At 40.1% G+C, this 21,119-nt stretch overlaps 2 protein-coding genes across 10 annotated transcripts in view; both read right to left on the reverse strand.

Moving 5' to 3' along the window:
- Positions 1-2,808: 2,808 nt before the first annotated feature.
- LOC144037582 (uncharacterized) lies at positions 2,809-10,452 on the reverse strand. 2 transcript variants are annotated; one of them, XM_077549159.1, is made up of 4 exons: positions 10,308-10,452; positions 7,202-7,353; positions 6,277-6,439; positions 2,809-6,196 (listed from the first exon to the last, which is right to left on the reverse strand). In XM_077549159.1, the coding sequence occupies exons 2-4, from the start codon at positions 7,304-7,306 to the stop codon at positions 4,800-4,802; spliced, it is 1,665 nt and encodes a 554-aa protein (XP_077405285.1). In that variant the 5' UTR covers positions 7,307-7,353; positions 10,308-10,452; the 3' UTR covers positions 2,809-4,799. The 2 variants fall into 2 exon arrangements, with proteins under 2 accessions (XP_077405285.1, XP_077405293.1); XM_077549167.1 differs by lacking the exon at positions 10,308-10,452 and adding an exon at positions 9,593-9,695.
- Positions 10,453-11,537: 1,085 nt separating this feature from the next.
- The window catches only part of anks1aa (ankyrin repeat and sterile alpha motif domain containing 1Aa), a 62,037-nt gene continuing 52,455 nt past the window's right edge, over positions 11,538-21,119 (reverse strand). For 6 of the 8 annotated variants that reach the window (XM_077549258.1, XM_077549239.1, XM_077549223.1 and 3 more), the window contains 10 exons: positions 19,169-19,267; positions 18,914-19,060; positions 18,699-18,806; positions 17,513-17,683; positions 17,286-17,423; positions 17,127-17,198; positions 16,914-17,000; positions 15,917-16,054; positions 15,087-15,269; positions 11,538-13,642 (listed from right to left, as the gene is read on the reverse strand). In XM_077549258.1, coding sequence (XP_077405384.1) covers positions 13,526-13,642; positions 15,087-15,269; positions 15,917-16,054; positions 16,914-17,000; positions 17,127-17,198; positions 17,286-17,423; positions 17,513-17,683; positions 18,699-18,806; positions 18,914-19,060; positions 19,169-19,267 — 1,260 coding nt within the window. In that variant the 3' untranslated portion in view covers positions 11,538-13,525. The remainder of the gene's footprint in view (positions 13,643-15,086; positions 15,270-15,916; positions 16,055-16,913; positions 17,001-17,126; positions 17,199-17,285; positions 17,424-17,512; positions 17,684-18,698; positions 18,807-18,913; positions 19,061-19,168; positions 19,268-21,119) is intronic. The other 2 variants (XM_077549216.1, XM_077549208.1) reach the window with 2 other exon arrangements.

Below are 21,119 nucleotides of genomic sequence, written 5' to 3' on the forward strand. Positions count from 1 at the left end.
CACCCTGCACTGAATGTTTACATGAGAGCATTCCACCTGTACTTCTTGAAAGGTAAAAGCCATATTGTGAAATATCTCATGTTGAAGCATTTCATTGTGGTTATATACAAAGGCAATATCATCAAAACGTCATCTCTGTCCAAGCCCTTGTTGTCCCAATGAGTCACTTCTATTTTTGGTGCTGTTATGGGACATTGTCAGATGTAACATGACCACATCTTGTCTCTGTGATGTTGTCTGATGCACAACGAGTTGAAACCTTCCAACTGGTGTTTTTGTCACAGAGCCCTCAGGCCAGGCTGCAATATTCTCTACTGTGAAGTCAGACCCTTTTCCGTGTTACGCAGGTCTCTGCATTGTTGCAGCACGTAGACAACACACAGACAGTCTTAATAGTCACGTGAGTGAACACATGAGTGCTCGAAGGGCTTCAGGTCATGTTTTGTCAGACGTGCGAGTGCGTGTACAGCAGACAGGTAATAAAGTGGATCAGAAGAGGACAGGCACTTTTATTTCTGTTTCGACCCCCCCCCCCCCAAAAAAAAATCCTGACAAGCCTGTACTATTTAAGGAATGCATTTCAATACACACTTGTGTATTTTCAAACAAGAGAGAATGCTTTCATGCTGAGAGCTGTGTCTGCCATATTGTCTTTTTTTATTATTATATATATATATAATTAATGTAATGCAAATGAATGTGGTTGAAATCATACTCCTATTCATTAGTTAGTAGGCTTGCTGGCTTTAAGGGAGAGGCACCCTGGAACAGTCGCCATTCAATTTCAGGGCATTCATTGTTCAATTCAATGTTTGGACAATCAACAATCATTAAACATGAATGATTAAAAAGTTGAATTAATAAATGGAAGTGTATCTCAAACTGAATGAAGAACAAAGCGGCACATAAGTCATCATTCTGTCTGCTATTGTTGGAAAGTTGAGGATATTAAGTTGCATCTCGTGTGAGTGGAAACAATGTAATTTTCTTTGCTGCGATAAATGCCAAGTTTCATTTCTCTTCATCATTTTGAATACCAAAGCCCTGCTGTCATAATAGTCAACTGTGTGTTTGCCCCTCACACAAAGCCATTAGGCTATCATAAATAAACTTTATTTCTGTGGAGCAGAGAGCAAAAAATGATGAAGCATTTCCTACAAGTCATCAGGGCCTCATTATCTTTTATTCTCCATAATAAAAAAATGGTAAGGAATGGCGGCTTATTGTTGGATTACAAAAAGGCAAAAATAAAGCAAAAACAATCTTCTTCTTTTTTTTTGTAAATGGCATATACTAGGTGTGCTCATAGCCAAGTTCCCAAAAAGAATCCATCACCGATGTGTTGGGCTTCCCATTAAACAATAAATTTGAAGAACCAAAGTAAACAATACTCTAAGGACTAAACATTTTTAACCGCACTGCAGCACATTTCGAAACACTTTTTGTATGACGCCATTTGGCAAAGGTGTAATGTAATCAACATTCAATGATTGTTATTGTCAGGTAAAAGTCTCACACTGCAGCTTTGAGTAAATTCAGCACTGAGTCGGGCATGTTTGAACCTCAGCAATGGCTTCGTGCCACTTTGTCTGCACTAATCCTCTTTGATGGCCTTGCAAGTGAAGAAAAGGATGAGGCTTTTCAGCAGACGCTATGTGAAGAGGTCTGTGCGTCATGAAATACCAAAGATTCTGGCCATGTTTAATTCCACTCCTTTCCCGTGAAATACCATATGAAGCTTAACAACACCAGACATGCTTTGGTTTGGGTCCTGATGATACTATGATGAAAAAAAAACATTCAGCTAATTGTTCACCCATGTAAAATGTAGTCATGGTAAAAGTGCAGTTGCCCAGAATAAAATACAATTACAAAACTGTCAAATAAGAGGTTTAGAGTTTAAATCCACATAAATGGATGCTAGTTTAACGCTTAGCAGTAAAGATCCAGATTCCAGAGAATTATATTCAGACTGTTGAGGAGGCTATTGGCTAATTTGTTAACCTTCCCTTTAGCGCTTTCATGATGTGCATGCAAAAGTAAGGCCAATACAAATATTAAAACAGAGCTGTCATTTTTCTGTATGTTTGATGTTCGGGGTCATGTTAAATACACATAAATAATTACAGCTCGCAGTTTTCTTTTCTTTTTTTTCCCTTACAAAAAAAAACCTCTCACATAGGCACAATTTTAATGTGCCCTACAAAGAAAACGGAAGGAATATGAGCATGCTTTATTGCTGTTTCACTAGATGGTCGGGTTAATTGTCTTACAATAGGTGAGTATAGGCAACAGTGTACTTTATGTTTGGAATCGGATGTCCATCGTTTTGGTTTTGCCTTCGCTCGTATCAGTGGCACTGGATAATTTGTGAATCACGACTGCCCTCTAGTGGCCAACGTGTTTTTTCTTTTTTCTTTTTTCTAGTGGAGGTTTAGACCAAATTCACAGTACAGCATTATATAGCGGCTTACCTTTGAGTGGCTTACCAAAGTGTTTCTTGTTAAGAAGCTAAACACACAACACAACTTTTTCTAAAGCTCTCTTCCCTCCAAATACACAAACAGTTAATATCTCATCAGGCATGTTATTCAGACAGGCACGCAGGCAGGCATATACTGTCAATGTGCCATACACAAGCAGCAGCGACGGTGAACTACAGAAAAACGGGTTGCACCAGTTTTTGCACCTTCACATTAGATGACTGTGCTGGAGCCTTGAGACGAGCCTGTGACTGGTGCCTGAATATATGACTTGACACCAAATATGTCCTATTCCAAATGCCCGACAGATGAGCTCTAAAAGCAATCCAGAACATACTTCTTTTTTTTAATCAACACCTTCCTGTTCTTCGACACCTTTACATACTGCCAACTTCCTCAACGGTAACTTAAAAAAATACAAATGCATGTTGCCAAAATTCCTGTGGTCAGCAGCCAGAAAGCAGTTAAAAGGAAGTAGGCCTACTGAAAACAGACAGTAACAGAAATCCATCATTTCCTGTATAAGTTTAAGGTAAGGTACATACTGTAGGTGTTTTCTTCGTAAGAGTTAAATATGAATCCCTGAGTGCTTAACTGACAGAAAGGATAGGCCTAATGTGTGCAATAGTGTGCATGTTAGCAATCAAAGTAGCAGATAACAATGGAGTTACAAGATCAATGATGGCCATCAAGTCTTACGAGGAAGGTTATAGGGTACTGTAAGTAGATATCAATATGTATATTACGCTATTCACAAATTATTGATGCCCGTTCAATGCGTTTTTTTTTTTTACCCACAAAGTTCTTGACTAAGCGGGGATATTGACCATTTGCACCGACGTCATGTGATCATATGACTACCCTATGACGGACGGCGGAAGGAAATGATTGTTGTATGGAAGTGGACGTGACCCGGAGCGACTTAGCAACTGTTATTTTACAAATTCAAAGTTATTATTGCCCATAGAGCCATTGAATCTATTACCTCAACCGAAGGTCGCCTGCCAGTCGAAGTTGCACATTTAGTCGGGACTCGGAGAGCGCGATATTTACTTAAGTTGGAGATCGCTAGTTTGAAAACAGCCCCTTACCTTCTGTTGCCCGCTGTTTTTACCAAGTTAATCAAATGGCCGACTTTGCCGGAATTCACAGCGCACGACCTATAACATTATGTCGTCAATGCGTCTCTCCTCCTTACACCGGAGTTGATTCAAAAGCTTGTCGCTGGCTGAGTTTCTGGGACGAGATGCTACGCTCACACCAGGGACAATATATCTCGGAATGCAAAAGTAAAACTTGTTGATCATGCTAACTGACTTATTTTTTAATAGTCCGTTCTAAATTGAAACGTTGTGATGATGTCATGTTACTATGTTTACTAGCATGGAACAAATGTACAAATCGTGGTGGCAAGCTATGCCGTCATTTCATGAATACGACTCCGGCTCCAGAGTGAAAAACTCCAAGCACAAAGACGACATCTCTCATTATTAAACAGTCAATCGCACTTCATAGTTTTGAAGAAGATACATTTTAAAACTAAGCTGTGTGTTCGTGCAGTTGGAGTGGACGCTAACCATCTGGCTCGTTAATGTGATTTTAAAACACGCAATTCGACACCTCTGTTACAATCTATGTTAGAGTGTACGTTTACTACTAAAATGTATGAACATTTATCTACTAACCTCGCAAAAAACGATCGCTGCAAATCCGTGAATACTTTGTGATCTGCCAGTCCTTTGTGTTGATTGCTGCTATCAATCGACATTATTTGTCTTCATTAGTAGGTACGTGATAAAAAGCAACATTTGGTTTGCTCCTTTGTCTGTCTGTACAACCAACCGCACAGCAAGATATGACCATTTTATAAGATAATCGATTTGATAAAGGACTTAACGCTGTGCGAGATTCAATGGTGACAATACAGGCAAGTGGCTCTTTTGCCGTCCAGCGTCCCGGAGGGGGCGTTCCCATGAGGGGGCGTTCCCATGAGGGGGCGTTCCCATGAGGGCTGTGATGTCACGTGCAAAAGGTCAATACCGACAATAAGGGTTGACTCACCAAAATAACAAATACATTTTATAAACACATAACAAAATCTTGCAAAAAAATCAAAAAAAAAATCCTTGAGTTGCCAAATCAAGAGTATCCACTGCATAATCTTGTGATTTTGGGGTGTTGATCAACACAGGGTATCCACTGGGAAATACTGTACATCTGTGTCCCGTACCTCTGAACATGATGTATGTTTGTATTTATTTACAGGCCATTGTGTGTAAGGAATCAACGGTATTTTGAGGGAGTGTCTGGTTTGTCTTAGTCCCTAATCAGTCCGAGTTTCTTCAGGGCTTCACGTCGTTCCACTCCGTTTGCATCCCGAGGGCAGATCAGCACACTGATGCCCTGCGACCGTGGCAGCATGTGGGAGTCCTTCGACTGCTGGAGGGCAGAATGGGAGGAGGCGCGTCTCCGAAAGTCGGGGCTGGCGGCGTGACTGAGGCATCGCTCAACACTAATCCTTTCATGATCTACGGTGCGGCTTGGGCGGAGGCCGGAGTGCTCCGTGGCACCTGGCTGGGCAGCCGTGACCTTGGTCAACTGCTTGACCAGGTCCGAAGGTGATGGCGTAGGGGATTTCACTTGAGAGTACATTGAACTCGCTGAAATATTATTGGCAGGAGATTGTTCACGAGCTGACAAGAGAAGTCTGGCACTGTCGCCGATGGCAGAGGAGACAGGCGGAGTAGCCGAGGGAGGAGACAGGGAGGACGTAACGCTCATGGAGCGATACACTGGAGTTAGATTGGATGGACTCAGGCGAGACGGACTGCTCGGAGATGAAAGATTTGCCCATGACTTTCGAGTTGGTGGGGTTAGCTTGCTATTCAAGGCGGGGCCTGAATCAGTTGCAGAACGTTTAAGCAGCCCGAGCTTCTGGAGGGCCTGAAGGTGGATTATCTCACGGTCCAACGGTTGTTCGTCGCCGTTACCAACGGGTGAATTTGATTCTTCTGTTTGTGTGCAGTACGGTGACTTGACCGAAGGCCTTTTTGGCTTAGGAGCCACAAGGGGTGGGCTCCTGGGCTCTGTTGCTTCAGGATGACGGCTCACTGGCAGAAGGGTCTCCAAGGCGGGGAGCCTTTGACCAGCTTCCATCAGGAGCTTGTCTGCAGCTTTCTTGCGAACCGGCGGGCTAACAGCAAGTTTCTTGTCCAAGGCTCTCTGGTACAGCCGATTCAGGTCAATAGAGACTGGCCCGCTGTTGTTGATGTTGTCAGCCTCTGGATCAGGCTCTAGATCAAGCTCTGGATCAGGATCTGGATCAGGTCCTGGACAATCCATGAAGTCAGATGGCGGTGGAATCAGACCTAGATCTAAATTAGGAGTCATGCAAGTGATTGTGTTTGGAGAGTCGTCAATGGGGGGTAAACAAAGTGCATCAGCAGCCATATCTAGCGGGATATTGCAACCAGTAACCGGAAGTTGGGCTTGTGAAAAGCCATTCATAGAAGCTCCAAGTTCTTCTGTGGTGTCTTCAGAAGCAGTGGTGAAGTTTGGTTCACACGTTTGGTTCAGAAGATGATGCTTAACTATGTTTTCTTCAGTTAATGTTATGTACACAGGCTTCTTCTCTACTGGAAAGCCAGCCAGCAAAGTGGGCGAGCTTTCGGATCGCTGATCCATTTCAGACTTTAAATTCAATCCAGAAATATCTACAAAACAAAAGCACATAACTAATAATGACACAAAAAAAAGCATCTTATTTAGGCAAAGAGGTCATTTTCTTCCTTACCATTGAATGTATTCCGACCCGTATTCCATGGCAAATGTCCAGAGTCTGGTTCGTCATTGGATAGCCCGCTGTCCTCCTGCACTTCCAACGCTTCGATGGTCTGCTCCAGATACATGAGGCACGCCCTCTCCTCAGCTGATAAGTATTCCATGCTGTCCTCGCTCTGCAGACATGAAAAAGACCTTACGATTGTCCAAATTCGTTCTCTCCCCACCTCGCTTTAACTTTCGCTCTCTTTCTGGTCATCACATCACCCTGAATGTCGCAATCGGAAACAAAGAAGTGAGTCTATTGAGGAAAGTTTTCTATTAGCAAGACAAACCCCCCCCCCCCCCCGCTATAAACTATAAATAAATAAAAACTATACCGTGGGCAATATATATTGCATTTCACTTGATTACAGTTGCTTGTGTTTCACATTTCTTCATACTCATACACACAACAATTGTCCATCGTTTTCCTCTTTGTCAACTAATATCATAAATGAGCTTTCAGGTTCATTTTAAATGTATTTATTGTGGTATTGCTGTCCAGCCGTACAGAAGAAGTCATTTGAGAATTGTAGTTGACTTTATTACACAGTACAAACAGTACCTAGTGAGCTTTTTTTTTTGTTTTGCACAAGAAGACATACTCCATATATATATTAAAAAAAAACTAAACTAATACTAAAACTAATACAAACTCAAATGAAGCATTTTCAGACCCCCCCATCCAAAAAAACAAACTTTACTCTTAAAAATGAATTAAAAGTAACAATAGAAGTTAAAATGAAATAAACGCTAACAAGAATATATATTAAAAACAAACAAACACAATATTATAACTGATGTGATTTAATGAGTGTAAACATAGTAAAAGATGCAAATAAAGAAGAATATCAGCTATCCAAGCAGTCAGTCTGTAGAGGAGACGATTGACTTACAAAGGCAGAGTTCATGCTGATCACGCTGTCATGGCTTCCGCTGCGCTCCTTATTGCTCAAGCATGCCAAAGTAACGCCATCATTCCACGTATCAGCCGTCGACATTGCACAGGGAAGAGGCTTGGGACTGGTTCATCAAGCTGTGGAAGGATCTAAAGTGTTATGGAGAAAAAGAAAGAAAGAAATGGTCACGGGAACAGTCTATTTTAACAGAATAGTTTTAGTAGTAGTCGCGTATAGTATAGGCTCAACAATTATCATACATATCTAGTCTACTAATAATGTTGTGATTTTTGTTGCACTAACTCCAGTTGAAGTTGGGATGTTGTGTAAAACGTAAATAAAACAGAATACATTTATTTGTAAATCTTTTTCAAAAGAATACAGTACAAAGTTAAGATTGTTCAAACTGATGATTTTTGTTGTTGATATTCCCAATTTTTTTTATTTAACCTTTCCTTTTAACAACACTCAATAACTGAAAACATTAACTGTTGTTAAATGTTGTTCTTTTCCATTTTTTGGTGATGTACACACATTTGATCACATTTTATCACTTGCTCAACAGTCTGGGGTCTTTGTTGACATATTTTGTGTTTCATAATGCAGCACACATCTTCAATGGTCTGGACAGCTGGCACTCTTCTATTTCAAAGCCACGCTGTTGTGAATGCAGTGTTCACAAAGTGGTGAATCTCAACTATTCTTGCGTGTGTACAACTGAGCCTTTCGAAGGATGCTCTCCAGTGGAATTTTTGATGCCTAGGGGTGTGCCAAAAAATCCATTCTCATGAGAATCGCGATTCTCATTTAGTACGATTCAGAATTGGTTTTAAATGTCCCCAAATCAATTTTATTTAAATTATTTTATACTGTCTTCCCTTTGCTTGTGTGTGCCTTTATTGGGAGCGATGTTCATGTTGTACCCGATTTGGCCACTTAGGGGCAGTGTGGTTCCACGCGGTCTGATACACTGTTAAGTTGTAGCCACATTAGAGAGTAGAAGGAAAAAGCCACGATCAAGTTATTCCAATAAAAAATTTTTATTTTTTATTTTTTTTAGCAAGGAGCCATTCTTTTGAGTGATAAAAGTGCCGCGAGTAGAGCACTAATTAACATTAGCGAGTCAGACTGGAGTAGATAATTACGATTCCTTGAACATCTATAAATTGAAGCAAAAACCATTGTCAATCAAATCATGTTGAATCAAAATCTTTCTTAATCAAAAATCGATTCTGAATCGAATCGGGCAACCAAAAATTGGAATCGAATCGTGAGACATTCAAAGATTCCCACCCCTATTGATGCCCCTGTCCCAGCTTTATTGGAAAGTGCTGCAGGCATCAAATTCAAAATAAGAGAACAAGTGCAAAACATTTTTAATAAAATAAAAATTCCAGCGGGTTGAACTTTTGAATATCTTATCCTTTTAGAATATTTAATTGAATCAATGTTGAGAGGGATTTGCAAATCTCTGTATTCAGTTTTTATTTACATTTTACACAACATCCCAACTTCACTGGAATTGGGGTTTGGATATTTATATGGCATATCACCAAATTAGGACTTGTATGATGGGCAGAATAGAGTTTTAGACTATTTTATGGCCTTAGAAAGAAATAGAGGTGAGAAAGACATGATTAGAAATACGTGTGTCCCACTTTTAAATAAACGGATCGTTTTTAAAACTTTAAACAAGGACTGCAACTAGATTTCAACATTAACTTTAGCAGCTATAGTTAGTGCAACAACATGAGTTATACTGGCTAGTTAGTCTAGCTGATGATCCAGAGTCGCCATGGCAATGACAGAGCAACAGCTGTTTTTACAACAATGTGATTTTGAAGCTTTGAGGTCAGTTTACGTATTTACAATATTTCTGCTTTACCAAGTAAGTAGAAAGAAATATGCTTTGAGTGAAAGGCGGAGAAGATCCTGGACTGGTCATGAGCTAATTGCAGGGCACATTTACAGAAGACAACCATTCATGCCTACGGACAACTTAAAAGCCTTCAATGAACCTGGCTAACGTGCATGTTTTAGGAATGTGGTAGGAAGCCGGAACACCTGCACAACACCCATGCAAGCACTGGGAGAACATGCACACTCCACACAGAAAGATCAGAGCACAGATTTGAACACGGCTCTTAAGAACTAGCCACTCAATCACCGTGCCGCTCCACCCACAGAAAATATTATTTTAACCAAATAAATGATACTGTGAAAAGGAGACGTTCTGGCCTAACGCATTTGTTGATATCAAGTTAACGTAATATTGTAATATTCCACTCATTTTGATTTCTTTAAGCAAATGGCTCTCCCTCCTTCCAATGAAGACAATCTGCAGAGTGAAAGAGGAACTTTCAACAGCTTCTTGCAGTCAACACCTACCTGTGCGTACAGGAAGAAAACTAGCAGGGTGCACCCACAGCTGAGTCAGGATCAAATAGTGAGTGGAATGTCACTTTGCTTGCTCAAATGCCTTCATGACAACTGGGACATGAAAGACATTATAAAGTCAGTGCTGTCAACTGGGCGTTGAGCTTGAAGCATATGAAACATCTAAGTGGAGCAGTCAGCCAAATGTCTTTTAATGAGCATGGTGAAAATATTTTAAATGATAAGTCACTGTGATAGCAATATTTGTGTCTTCCAATGTGGAACACGTGCATTCAAGTGTAAGAGAACGAGCTTAATGGTTAACAGTAAACATACGTTGTGTAACTCACAAGCGTTGATTAATGTTTAAACTCAGTACATTGTCCTCTTACAGGTTCTGATTGGCAAATATTTAATGTACTTACTTCCCTTAACAGTCTATTTAATCAAGCAAACTGTTCAATGATTACGCACTCAACAGTGGGACCCTCGTAAGAAAACAGTTCCCATTTTGCAAGAAAGTCCATTAATAAATGTTGTAAACTATCATTTGGAGGGAAACAGGAAGTGATGCAGAATATGTGGAAATATACTGTAGGGATAAAGATCTTAATCTTCTTAAAACCAAGTTGTTTTAAAACAAAATGACCAAAGGGAAACACCTTAGGAGAGTATAACTTAACATTAAATCAAGTTGCGAATGTAGTACAGTAGAATCATAACTCACCAGAGCGTTGGACATAAATGTAGACAGGTTGAATTGAACCGTGTAAGTGTCATTCCATCTCTGAGGTTGTGCGTCCTGCCTCCACTCAAACTGAGAAAAAGGGTGGGGCATGTTGGCTACAACCGTCCTGTGCTTAGCCAATCAGCTTCCTGACATGTGATGGCACTCAACCAGCCTGACAGACATGTGGCACTACTGGAATTAAATGGTGTCTATTGTCTAAATATACTCATACAAAGCAAAAACACAGGAAGTGTTTTCATGTCTTAATGCTGATGAAAAACAAACAACAAACTGTTTGAGCATTTATTTTCGATATCAGCTGTTATTTCCCACATTTAGAAGCAACTACAGCAATTGAACGAACCCAAATAGTAGCATTAGCTAATGCTACTTGGTTTTATTGTTGACTATTTATCTAGTGATCAAACACTCACAAGATGTAGGAAAATTGCTCAAAATAGGCACAGGCAAGCACTTCCCTAATTTTGCTAGTGATGCTTTGCAGTGAGTTAAATAATTCTACTGCATCAAACAAAGAGCTCTGTCTTAATATTTGTGGTACAGTGCTATTCCATCGAAAACTACAATCCCAATAATGAACATATTGTTCCATTAATACCTCTTTGATTGTGTCAATCAAAATGTAATGTTCATCTTTCTAAATACAGTATGCACAATATTTTATATAGCTTTTGTAATGGATGTCATCCCATTAAAGCTATTATGGTGGTTCGTGAGCATAACAACATTAAGATCTTACATACTCTCAGCCAGTGATTAATAACCAGTGAACCTTGAGAGGTCTTTTTGTATGGTGTGGGAAATTATCCAATTTCAATGAATTGGGAGAAGAATTATTATACGTTCTCTAGCTAAGCAAATGCCAGCAATGTATAGTGATATAGTTAAATGCTCTTCCATTGGATGGCATACGGTAGCTAACTGTATTCACTTTTTGTGACATTTTTCTTTGGTGGTACTCCATATTTTTCTCAAGTAAAATATGTACTTGTATATCTGACTCATTTAAGTTTGGGAATCACCGCTCTCATCTAATTTAATGCAGCGTGGATTGTTGCTACAACTGGTTTGATTGCATTTCACTGGTTGCTGACAGTACACATATTGTCAAATAGATCTATATCTCAGCAGGTCACATGTATTAGGCCAATTATTGTGTCTATTCAACTCAAGACCACACAGCCAAAAGAAAACTCAAGGACAAACTTTCAAACCGCGCAATTTATTAATTGAACAATTATGAAAATAATTATAAAAAAAACGGGAAGCCCAAGATTATGTACAATCTTTTTTTTTTCCTGAAGTGAGGTCTCTCTTGAGTTTATTCAGCCTCTATAATCACAGGGTATTTTCCACGATATGTGTAACTTTATAAGACATAGTCCTTTAATCTCTTTTTGACATAAGTCAAAAATTAATTACATACATACTGTACATACATACATACATATTGTATAGAGATCTATAAAAACAAAAATCATTCAAGTATCAAAATAAAGACCACTAGTTTCATGTACAATTTCATTCACATCAGATTTGCCCCAAAATATTTATTCTGATCCTCAGTGACGTGCAAAGGCAAAATGGGACCATGCTGATGGCCAAAGGTGCCGTCACCAGCGTGTTAAAGACAGTGTACCATAAACTTAATGCTACTGGTCTGACAATGTACCAAATACAGCGTTACTAAACGGGGGTACAGTGCTCAACATAAATGAGTACACCCACTTTGAACAGGAAGATTTTCATGCATTTCCCAGTGAACACAAAAATGATGACTAGACTCATTCGTGGCTGAATTCTTGGATGTACTCATGTATTGTAGAGCACTTTAGATCACACCCTCACTGATGTAAGGTATACACATCAGCTGACCAGCAAGTACCATTCACAGTGGGAGAAAAGTCTGCTCCCTATTTTATTTTTGCATTGCAGGATAAAACAAATATATCAAAGTACCGTCCTGCATGGCAGGTTTGGTGAATAATCTCACTCGCTTAATTCGGAAAATTAAGTTGCTGCATTAGGACAAATGCCCGATAAAATCAAAATACATGGAAACAAGTTCAAATGCCAAAGCTGCACCCTGTTAGATAACTAGTAAACAGTCTTTGTAGTGTTACCTCTAGTAAATTGAGTTTGGTTAAATTAAGAAATCACACTGTACAAGATTGCTGTCACAGTTATACATCTTGGAGGATGAGATGAAGAAAGACACATTAAATTATGCTTTAACTTTTGTAGCATAAAAACACACACAAAATAATAGAAGACTAAGATGGACACCTGTGTCGAGCACGCCATCTGTACGCTATGAGACATCTCTGATGAGCAGGAAGTGAAATTGAAGTGATGAAGGCGGTGAGGTCGTACCAACAACTGTTGCTCTCCAGACTGGTGATGGTCGGGAATGCTCCTCCCCCCCCCACACAAAACATCACCCTACCCATCATGCAACAGGGTTGTCCTTTTTATACTGGCTGGGAGGGATGATTAGCTACAGGAAGGATGACACATGCACACAGTTAAAATGGAAACAAACTAATTGAACCAAACATTAACAGAGTGATACAGCCCCCATTTTTTTGTTCAAGTGTGACCTTTTCAATAAGGCCAAAACACAGGAAGATACACTTGACTTACTTGGGGAGTTTGTGAAAGTGCTTCAATGCTAACTTTGTAAGCTACATGACCATATCACAGTGTTTGGGGATGTTTCCCTCCTTTAGACCTTAACTTAAAAAATGCTTCAAGTCCAGTGATGTATAAAACAATAACAGGACCATGGCATCCATGTGCAACCTCTCATCTGTGGGAAAGCGCTGGGTGTCAGGAGTGAAAAGCCTCAGAGTGGGCGTCGCCTAGCAGAGCAGGGAAAGCACCGAGAAAAAAAAAGGTCTTATCATCAAGAGTCAACAGTGAGATTGTTGACTGAGAGGGGGGGGGGAAAGTATTGTAGCGAGTTCAGGGAGCATACAAGGTAAACATAGGTTTACTAGCAGTGAAGCTGATTGGCAGGCTGGTAGTGTAAATAATACCAGCTGGAAGAGGATTACTATAAGTGTTCAAGGGATGATTGGGGGGGTGGAGTTTGAGGGAAAGGCACACGGAGGGGCGAGGTGAAGGAGGAAAGGTGAGACCAGGCGCAAGTTCAGATGTCAGGAAGAAGGGAGAGCGGTGGGGAAGGGGTCCACTCAGAATATGGTGGTCTCATACTTAGTGCTGATTGTACGCTTGGGTTCTTTGGGGTCCACCAGCCACGTGGTGCCGCTCTGTATCTGGGAATCTCCCTCCTGTTCCAAAAAGTTGCCCTACAAACATAAGTCAGATTACAATCAGCATTTACCCTGTTCTTTGCATAATGGTGCTGGGATTCATAAAACCTATTTATCCTCGCAGGGCAAATATTGGTCTAACTTTAGGGTGTAAGAAGAGATCAGGTCAGATCATTTCGAGTCAGATCCGCAGTTCCTAGAGTACATTTTACTCTAAAAAGACTATATTTGATCCCAGTCCAAACTAGAGTAAACTTTATACTTGGAAAAGAGTAAAATATTATTATAAAAAAAATAATTAAAAAAACACTCAAGGGTTGAGGAACGATCACAGAACCTTTAGGTTGGGAGATGGCCAATCAACCCACTGAGCCATGCCGGTCCTATTGTCTGTCAGTATATCGCTGGTGTCAGCTGGAGTTCTCATACCTCAATGTTAGCCAACAGTAGGCGTGGCATAGCTCAAGTGATAGAGTGGCCGTCTCCCATGCTGAAGGTTGTGAGCTTACCCTGATACTGAACACTTGAGTGTTTCTTTTGTGATTATATATAATATTTTACTCTCTTCCGAGTGTAAAGTTGACTCTTTTTCGATTGAGATCGAATATAGTCTTTTTCAGAGTAAAATTTATTCTACAAAATTTAATGTTGTGGACTCTAAACTGTTGCAGCCAAAAGTAACATTGACAAACACTGGAGGTCAGTAAAGTGTAATTAATACATCCACAAAATGACAAATATAAAAAATTTTTTTAAAGTAACAAACAGAAACACACATGAACTGAGCAATTACTTTTTGTGGCTCAATGGGAAAGTGCTTGGAGGAAGAAGTTATAAAACATATCATGAGGAAGTGAAGGCAGCATCATTAAAAATGAAGGAAGGACGTTTCCAAAAGGAAGTTTAATGACGGTGGAGAAGTTGCAACAATAACTTAATAGTTGAGGAATGTTCTGGCCAGCAGCACGGAAGGAGAGGCGGAGGTGATAATGTGAAAGTCGAATGCAACACAAGGAGACTGAACACCACATGATCCTCTTTAGCTCATTATTTAAGCCGCGGTCAGAAATGTGCGTCCCTGAAGTGTCTCATCCATATTCAGTACACGACACGCTCACTAAAGGTGTCATGCTAACTGCAGGCAAACATGGTCAAATTAGGATGATTAGATTAGCTTCGAGGGCTCTATCTTGAATGTTGTGTTTTGCTTTGAAAATGACATACATCTGTGTGAGGATAGCAGCAGTAGCTTGATGTGGAAGAGATATAATAAATATAAGCACAAATGATCAACCAACTATTGTGATTATTGTGAATCAAGTTCTGCAGCATGTTGGCATTTTCAAATAATGATTCAGGTCTTCTCAATGTTAAAAATCTCTCTCCACTGTCTTCTCATGATAAGCCAAATACTTGAGCCTTGAATCCCGTGACACTAAAATTCTTCATCTTTACATACTGTCCTAAAATATGGACTTACCCCTGACTTGCGAACACTTCCTCGTGGTTTGGGCACGGGTCGGCTGGACTTGGTGTCGATGAGCTCGGAAGCAGCACCCACTGGGAGGTTCTGGTGCTGTTTGGTCCTCTGGGCCTGCAGAGCCAGCTGATAGGCCACCTCAAACGCTTGACCCAGTGTCAGTATGATCTCATAGGTAAGGTTCTAAAAGGGGGTGATCGCAAAGGTCGCAGGTTTATTTTCTGTAAATTAGACATGTCAGATAAAGTTTTGCTTTTGTCTAAACTGTCTTGACTACCAAATTATGGTTTGAGAAAGCAGTTGACAGCTCAGGAGTTATTTGTCACTTGTTCCTTGCGTTACTGACAACTTCGGATGAAACCATTTGTGGTAGCCCATGATGAATTTTCAAATAATGGTACAGTATACATGTTTCAAATGTTAATTACATTTTACTGTCATATTTAGCATAATATGTAGTACTTTGTCTTTAGGATTATCTTTAATTGATTTATAATTTTATGTATCAAAAGTACAGGTGTACATGGCATCGGCATTGGTGACTACTCAACAGTTGAGTATACTTGCACTGGTATCGGTCTAAAAAATCGAACATCCCTATTTTTTTGCACGTAAACAATAAAGAAGTTAACTCCATGGGGGAAAAACACAAGTCTTCATTTCTTTTAGCAGTATGATAACAGCACTAAATTACATAATTTTGGTCACAGTAATCTCAATATCAACATAATCAGTGAACACCATGACATACAATACATACATTATTCTGTCAGAATGAGGGGGGGGGGGGGGGGACAATTTACATGCACAAGGAGAGCATTTGTCATTACCACGTCTACAGTGCTGAACACGTGACAGTAGTGGTGGTTGGTCTGCAAGTCTTTTGTGATGTAAGCAAATGTGCACAAGTCTTCCGGGTCCTGGGCTGCACATGAAATGTTACGGATCTCGTGCTCTGCGATGATATTCTGCAAGAAAACCAGAACGAGGTCAGAAGATCAGGCCAAATAAAATTTGGGAGTAGGGCTGCACAATATTGGAAAAACATGCGATATAGTTGCTGAATATAGCGATATTGATATCATTGAGATATTTATCATGTACCTAAATAAATGACATTTTTTATTATCTAATGAAATATTTTTTTTTATGTAGCAAATTCAGCACACTCAATGTATTCTTAGTTAATTAATTGCAATTTCCTCTCGATAATGTTCAACTATTGGATGGCGGTGCACATTTTATTTGACTGGTCAAATTCAGATAAAAGCATGCAATTCCATATAAAACTTATTGCATGTTTTTGCGATATGCATATTGCATGAGCCAATATCGGGATATCAATATTTTTCCGATATATTGTGCAGCCCTATTTTGGAGTTTCTATCGCTATTAATATATTCTAGTTCCATGATGTAAAAGTGAAACATTATCGAACGAGAGCATGCCAACAAACTTGCACAGCTTGGATTCAAGAAATTAGACTTTTTAGTGTGAGACAAACGGTGGAAAAAGTTGCATATATTTAGGCCAGGAAGTTACACTACAGCGTGAACGTATTCCAAAGATTCCAGCCGGTGATTGGTTAACAAGTCTTTTCAGCACCTGCATGAATAAGTAACCACACACCAGCAGGGGTCAGTAAAAGAACACAAGGGAGCCCTGCATAACAGCAGAGTTAAACTACCATTATTTAGTGTTTAGAATTGTTTGCATTTTTGTGCTCAGTACGTTTATATCAACAGTTAGTCACCAAAAGCACAACGTTGATCTTAGCTTCAAAGTGACTTTTCAGCTGAAGCAGTATAACTAATAAACAGAACTAACCTTGTTGGCTGCATCAATGAACTTCACACCTTTGTACGTGATCGAGAGGACAATGGTGGGGACTTTTCTCATTTGTTCTGTTGACCTCTGAAAGAAATAGCACAAAAAAAACACAAAGTCGTAAGGACATAAAGACACATCACACCGTTGTGCTAAAATGTATAGAGCATGTCACTTTTTGAACTTGGATGACATTAGGACATTGGTACTAACCCGCATTTTGGCACAGGCATCCTGGGTGGACTCAGTGCCCCGTAGCTCCTTAATAAGCATGGAACCCAGGTACTGTAAAGAAACCCCAATTGTGGTTTGACACATTCACCAAGTACTCAAAGCAAGCTGTTTTGCTATAGCGGATAGAAAACAACTCACGCTGGCTTCATAAGCGCAGGATTCAAAGATGAGCTTCTCAGGCTGGTGATGCCAGTTCTGGACCGGAGCATATGGAGCTGCTAAACTAGGTGGCCGAAGAATCAAACGGGATTCCCGATGCCGCTCCTCTTGCCGTTCCTGGAGAAAAAACATCAAGGCTGAAGTTCTGCCAGGTGCTTCTTACCAGTAGAAACACTTCTGGAGAGGAAATATGCTAATAAACACACATGTGATCTGCGGCGTTCACTGCGATGTCTTTGGGTGACGTCATAGTCGTTATCTGGCACTTTCTTCCTCACTGGTTCCCCGGCTGGAAGCAGAGGATCCATGGACTGACACGTGGCGGGCTCCATCTGACCAAGTGACAACGAGGACTGGGATGCTGGGAGTTCCTGGCACTGCAGACGATCAGATATACAGTAGTTTGTTGATGATCAACCTAACCATTAAGGATGTAACTATATCTAAACATCATGATACAATAATTGTCACCATATTTAGGGGAGCTATGTCAGGTCAGAACATAGTTTTGTCCATGTGAGCAATAATAATCAGAACAGGTTTTCTCAACAGGTAATATGTACATAAATGACCTACAATTACAAATGACACTTAATATTGTGACACACATTGTGAATGGAGACAATTTGTTGACAAACTCAAACGTGTTACGTTCCCCTTCATCTGGCCATTAGTGTGGTTACTAAACATACAGTAGATGGGCACAACATGCCTAATGAAAATTAAACTGCACTAATAACTAACAACCAGAGGGTACTGGAACTGCACAAATTGAATACAACATTGCCTTTTTCAAAAGATGTGCTGCTTTTAACTCTTTCACTGCCATTGACGGCTATAGACGTCAAAAATTCATTAGAACTATTTCTATTTAACTTTTTTTTCCCCCATTTTTGCTAACAAGAGTATGAAAACCTAGATTTTTTTGTACATTTAGAACAAATGTAAAATTTGTGATTAATCATGAGTTAACTAGTGAAGTCATGCGATTAATTCCGATTACAAATTTTAATTGCCTGATGCCCCTAATTTTTATTAATCTTTTCTTTAAAAAAATAAAAGGTTTTCATGATTAATCCCAATTTTTATATCTGTTTTAATGCAATAAAAAAAATCTAGGTTTCCAAACTCTTGTTAACAAAAGTGGGAAAAAATGTTAAAATAATAAAAATTATTTAAATGATTTTTTTTTTACGTCTATAGCCATCAATGGCAGTGAATGAGTGTGAGACAAAGGGTGGAGGGCTATTTCAATATCGCAATATCATAATATTGTCGTTACCGTGACATCCCTACTAGCCAGTATCATTTGCAGTACCTCAATCAACCCAGCTAAGCATGGCTGAATTTAACAAACTTAAACTCCTCTATTACACAAAAGGTTGCAATTACCCTGATCTGAGACAACCGAGGTGGCTTGATGGGAGGTTCTTCATAAGGCCTCTCTGCTAATGATGCAATAATGCGCTTCCTGTGACCAAGCAGGGTGATCTTAAGGACCTGCATTCAAGTTGGCAGAGGAAAAAATGCAGAATCAGAAATCCAATTTCCACAAACCCACATTGACACGCCTCACAGTCCAGTCCAGGTCCATCACTCCTACTCACATTCACAATCTCCAGTTCCCACAGGTTTCTGATACAGTCCAGAGAGCGGTAACCACTGGCCAGGAAGTTATGGAGGTACTCGTTGAGGCCCAGATTTTCCAACCAGGATGAGAGGGAATTGCTGCCATCACAGCCCAGTGCTTTCACCTGCAACAAGCAAGTCATTCCATCATAGTCACAAATATGAATATAGGAGACACATTCTGATTGTGCTTCATTGACGCAAACTTCAGGTTTAGTATCTGCGCTTTATACCTTGGGTAGGGAACGTGCAGCCTGCAGGATCTTCTTTCTGTGACCTGGGTCTGTGATCCCAATCTCTCGCAAGTCCTGCTCCTCCATTACATTGCTCCCCTGTAAAGAAAAGCAGGATGTTGCTAAAAGGACTCTACTAAATTAAGTTGTGTATTTTGTCTTAGCATAGACACCACAAAATGCACTAACAGCCAGAGGGATCAAGCTGCGATGAATCAAACCAGGCTGACTCCAAAAGCAAAGCGAAATGAAATATTTGCATATATTGCATCATCAGACGACGCCTGAGGTGCATTTGCTAATTTAATTATGCAAATGGCTCTTTTCTCTGTCGGGGAAAACATCAGGATGTTGCTGTCTGTAGATAGATGTTTATTTTATTTTATTTTTAAACCAAAATGATACTGCATCTTCTTTTCCATTACGTTTCTGCATTTCTTATTGGTGAATTTGAGTTGATGCCACAGACATGTGCATACAACGCTCAATGAAGACAAAGTTTGTGCTGAGTTTTAGTAAAAGTTGTACTTAAAATGCGTTATAGCATCCTGCCAGAGCTCTAAATATAGTCATCTAAAACACTTTATGGATTGACCGCTACTTTCAGCCAAGCAAAACACTGCAGGGTTAGTATTGATCACAACTAAATGCTACCCTTGCAGAAAAAAAAATGTCGATTCCTTCCTGGGCAAGATGTTCAAACTCCTTTCTAGGACCCACTGGCTGTTAAATTGGGGGAGGCGGCTCAATACATTATTAAATGACACATTTAGTGCAGGGAGCGTCTGACAGCATGAACGATGATCCACCTCTGCTTACGCACACTACATAACCTTTGAGACCGTGCACCACACTGATGGATAGCACAAAAGGAACGATACAGCAAATCAATGAGACAGAGAATACTAGTGTGTCAACTGGTGGTGATCACTGCGTGGAGTCGATCAAATCCATTTGATATTTACTGTAAGTCTTTATGGTGACAATAAACATCAAACATACAGCAAACCAGATTGAATAAACTAATGAGTGTTGTAATTCTAGGAGCTAACTCCTTGCGTGACCTAGATTTGTGATTTCTTGTGAAGTACAAGGGAAGTCAACCTTAAACATTTCATGACAATAATATGCTATATGTAACCTCACTAGTCTAAACATGACATTCTGATTAATATTATATTTGTGGAATATGAGTTATGCAGCAAAATCCAGCTGTTTTTATCCATCTCAGGAGGCGGCCATTTTGCCACTTGCTGTCAACAGAAGATGACATCAATGTTGCTCAGGGCTCAGGCAATGACCAATCACAGCGCACCTGTTTCCTGAAGCTGAGCTGTGATTGGTTGTTACCTAAGACCTGAGCAGCTGTGATGTCATTTTCACGTGACAGCAAGGCAAAATGGCCACCTTCTGATATTGATAAAAACTGCTGTATTTGCTGCTTAACTCATTTTCACTAATGCAATAACCAGAATACCGTATTTAGACTAGCTGGGCTGCATAGAACATATTATTTCACTTTTTTTTGGGGGGGGGGGGGGGGGGTTGACTTCCCCTTTAAGAAATTGACTTCCCCTTTAAGAAAAATACCCTCTTGGGATTCATGTGTGTGTGTGCCCTTTCAACTTTAAAGATAAACTGTCCCAGGGAGTTGGAAAACGTTATATATATGTATGTAACTACGGCTCTATGAGTCCCGAACGACAGCCAGGTGGCGGTGGGGGAATCCGTGCTGTTTCAGCATCGCCCCCCTGGCGGTCGGGAGGGACGAAATAGAACCACAAAGCATCGCAAGACATCTTTTGGGCTTTCAGAAGAAACAGCTACAGTAAATGAACAATGTTAAGCCATTATCATAGTGAGGCAAAGCGCTGATTGTTTCTGCTATGGCTGGGGGGGAATTATTTCAGGAGCTGGACAGATCATAGCACTTTCTCTGAGTGCAGATCAT

The sequence above is a fragment of the Vanacampus margaritifer genome, chromosome 1 (genome assembly GCF_051991255.1).
Source record: "Vanacampus margaritifer isolate UIUO_Vmar chromosome 1, RoL_Vmar_1.0, whole genome shotgun sequence".
In the NCBI taxonomy this organism is placed as follows: domain Eukaryota; kingdom Metazoa; phylum Chordata; class Actinopteri; order Syngnathiformes; family Syngnathidae; genus Vanacampus; species Vanacampus margaritifer.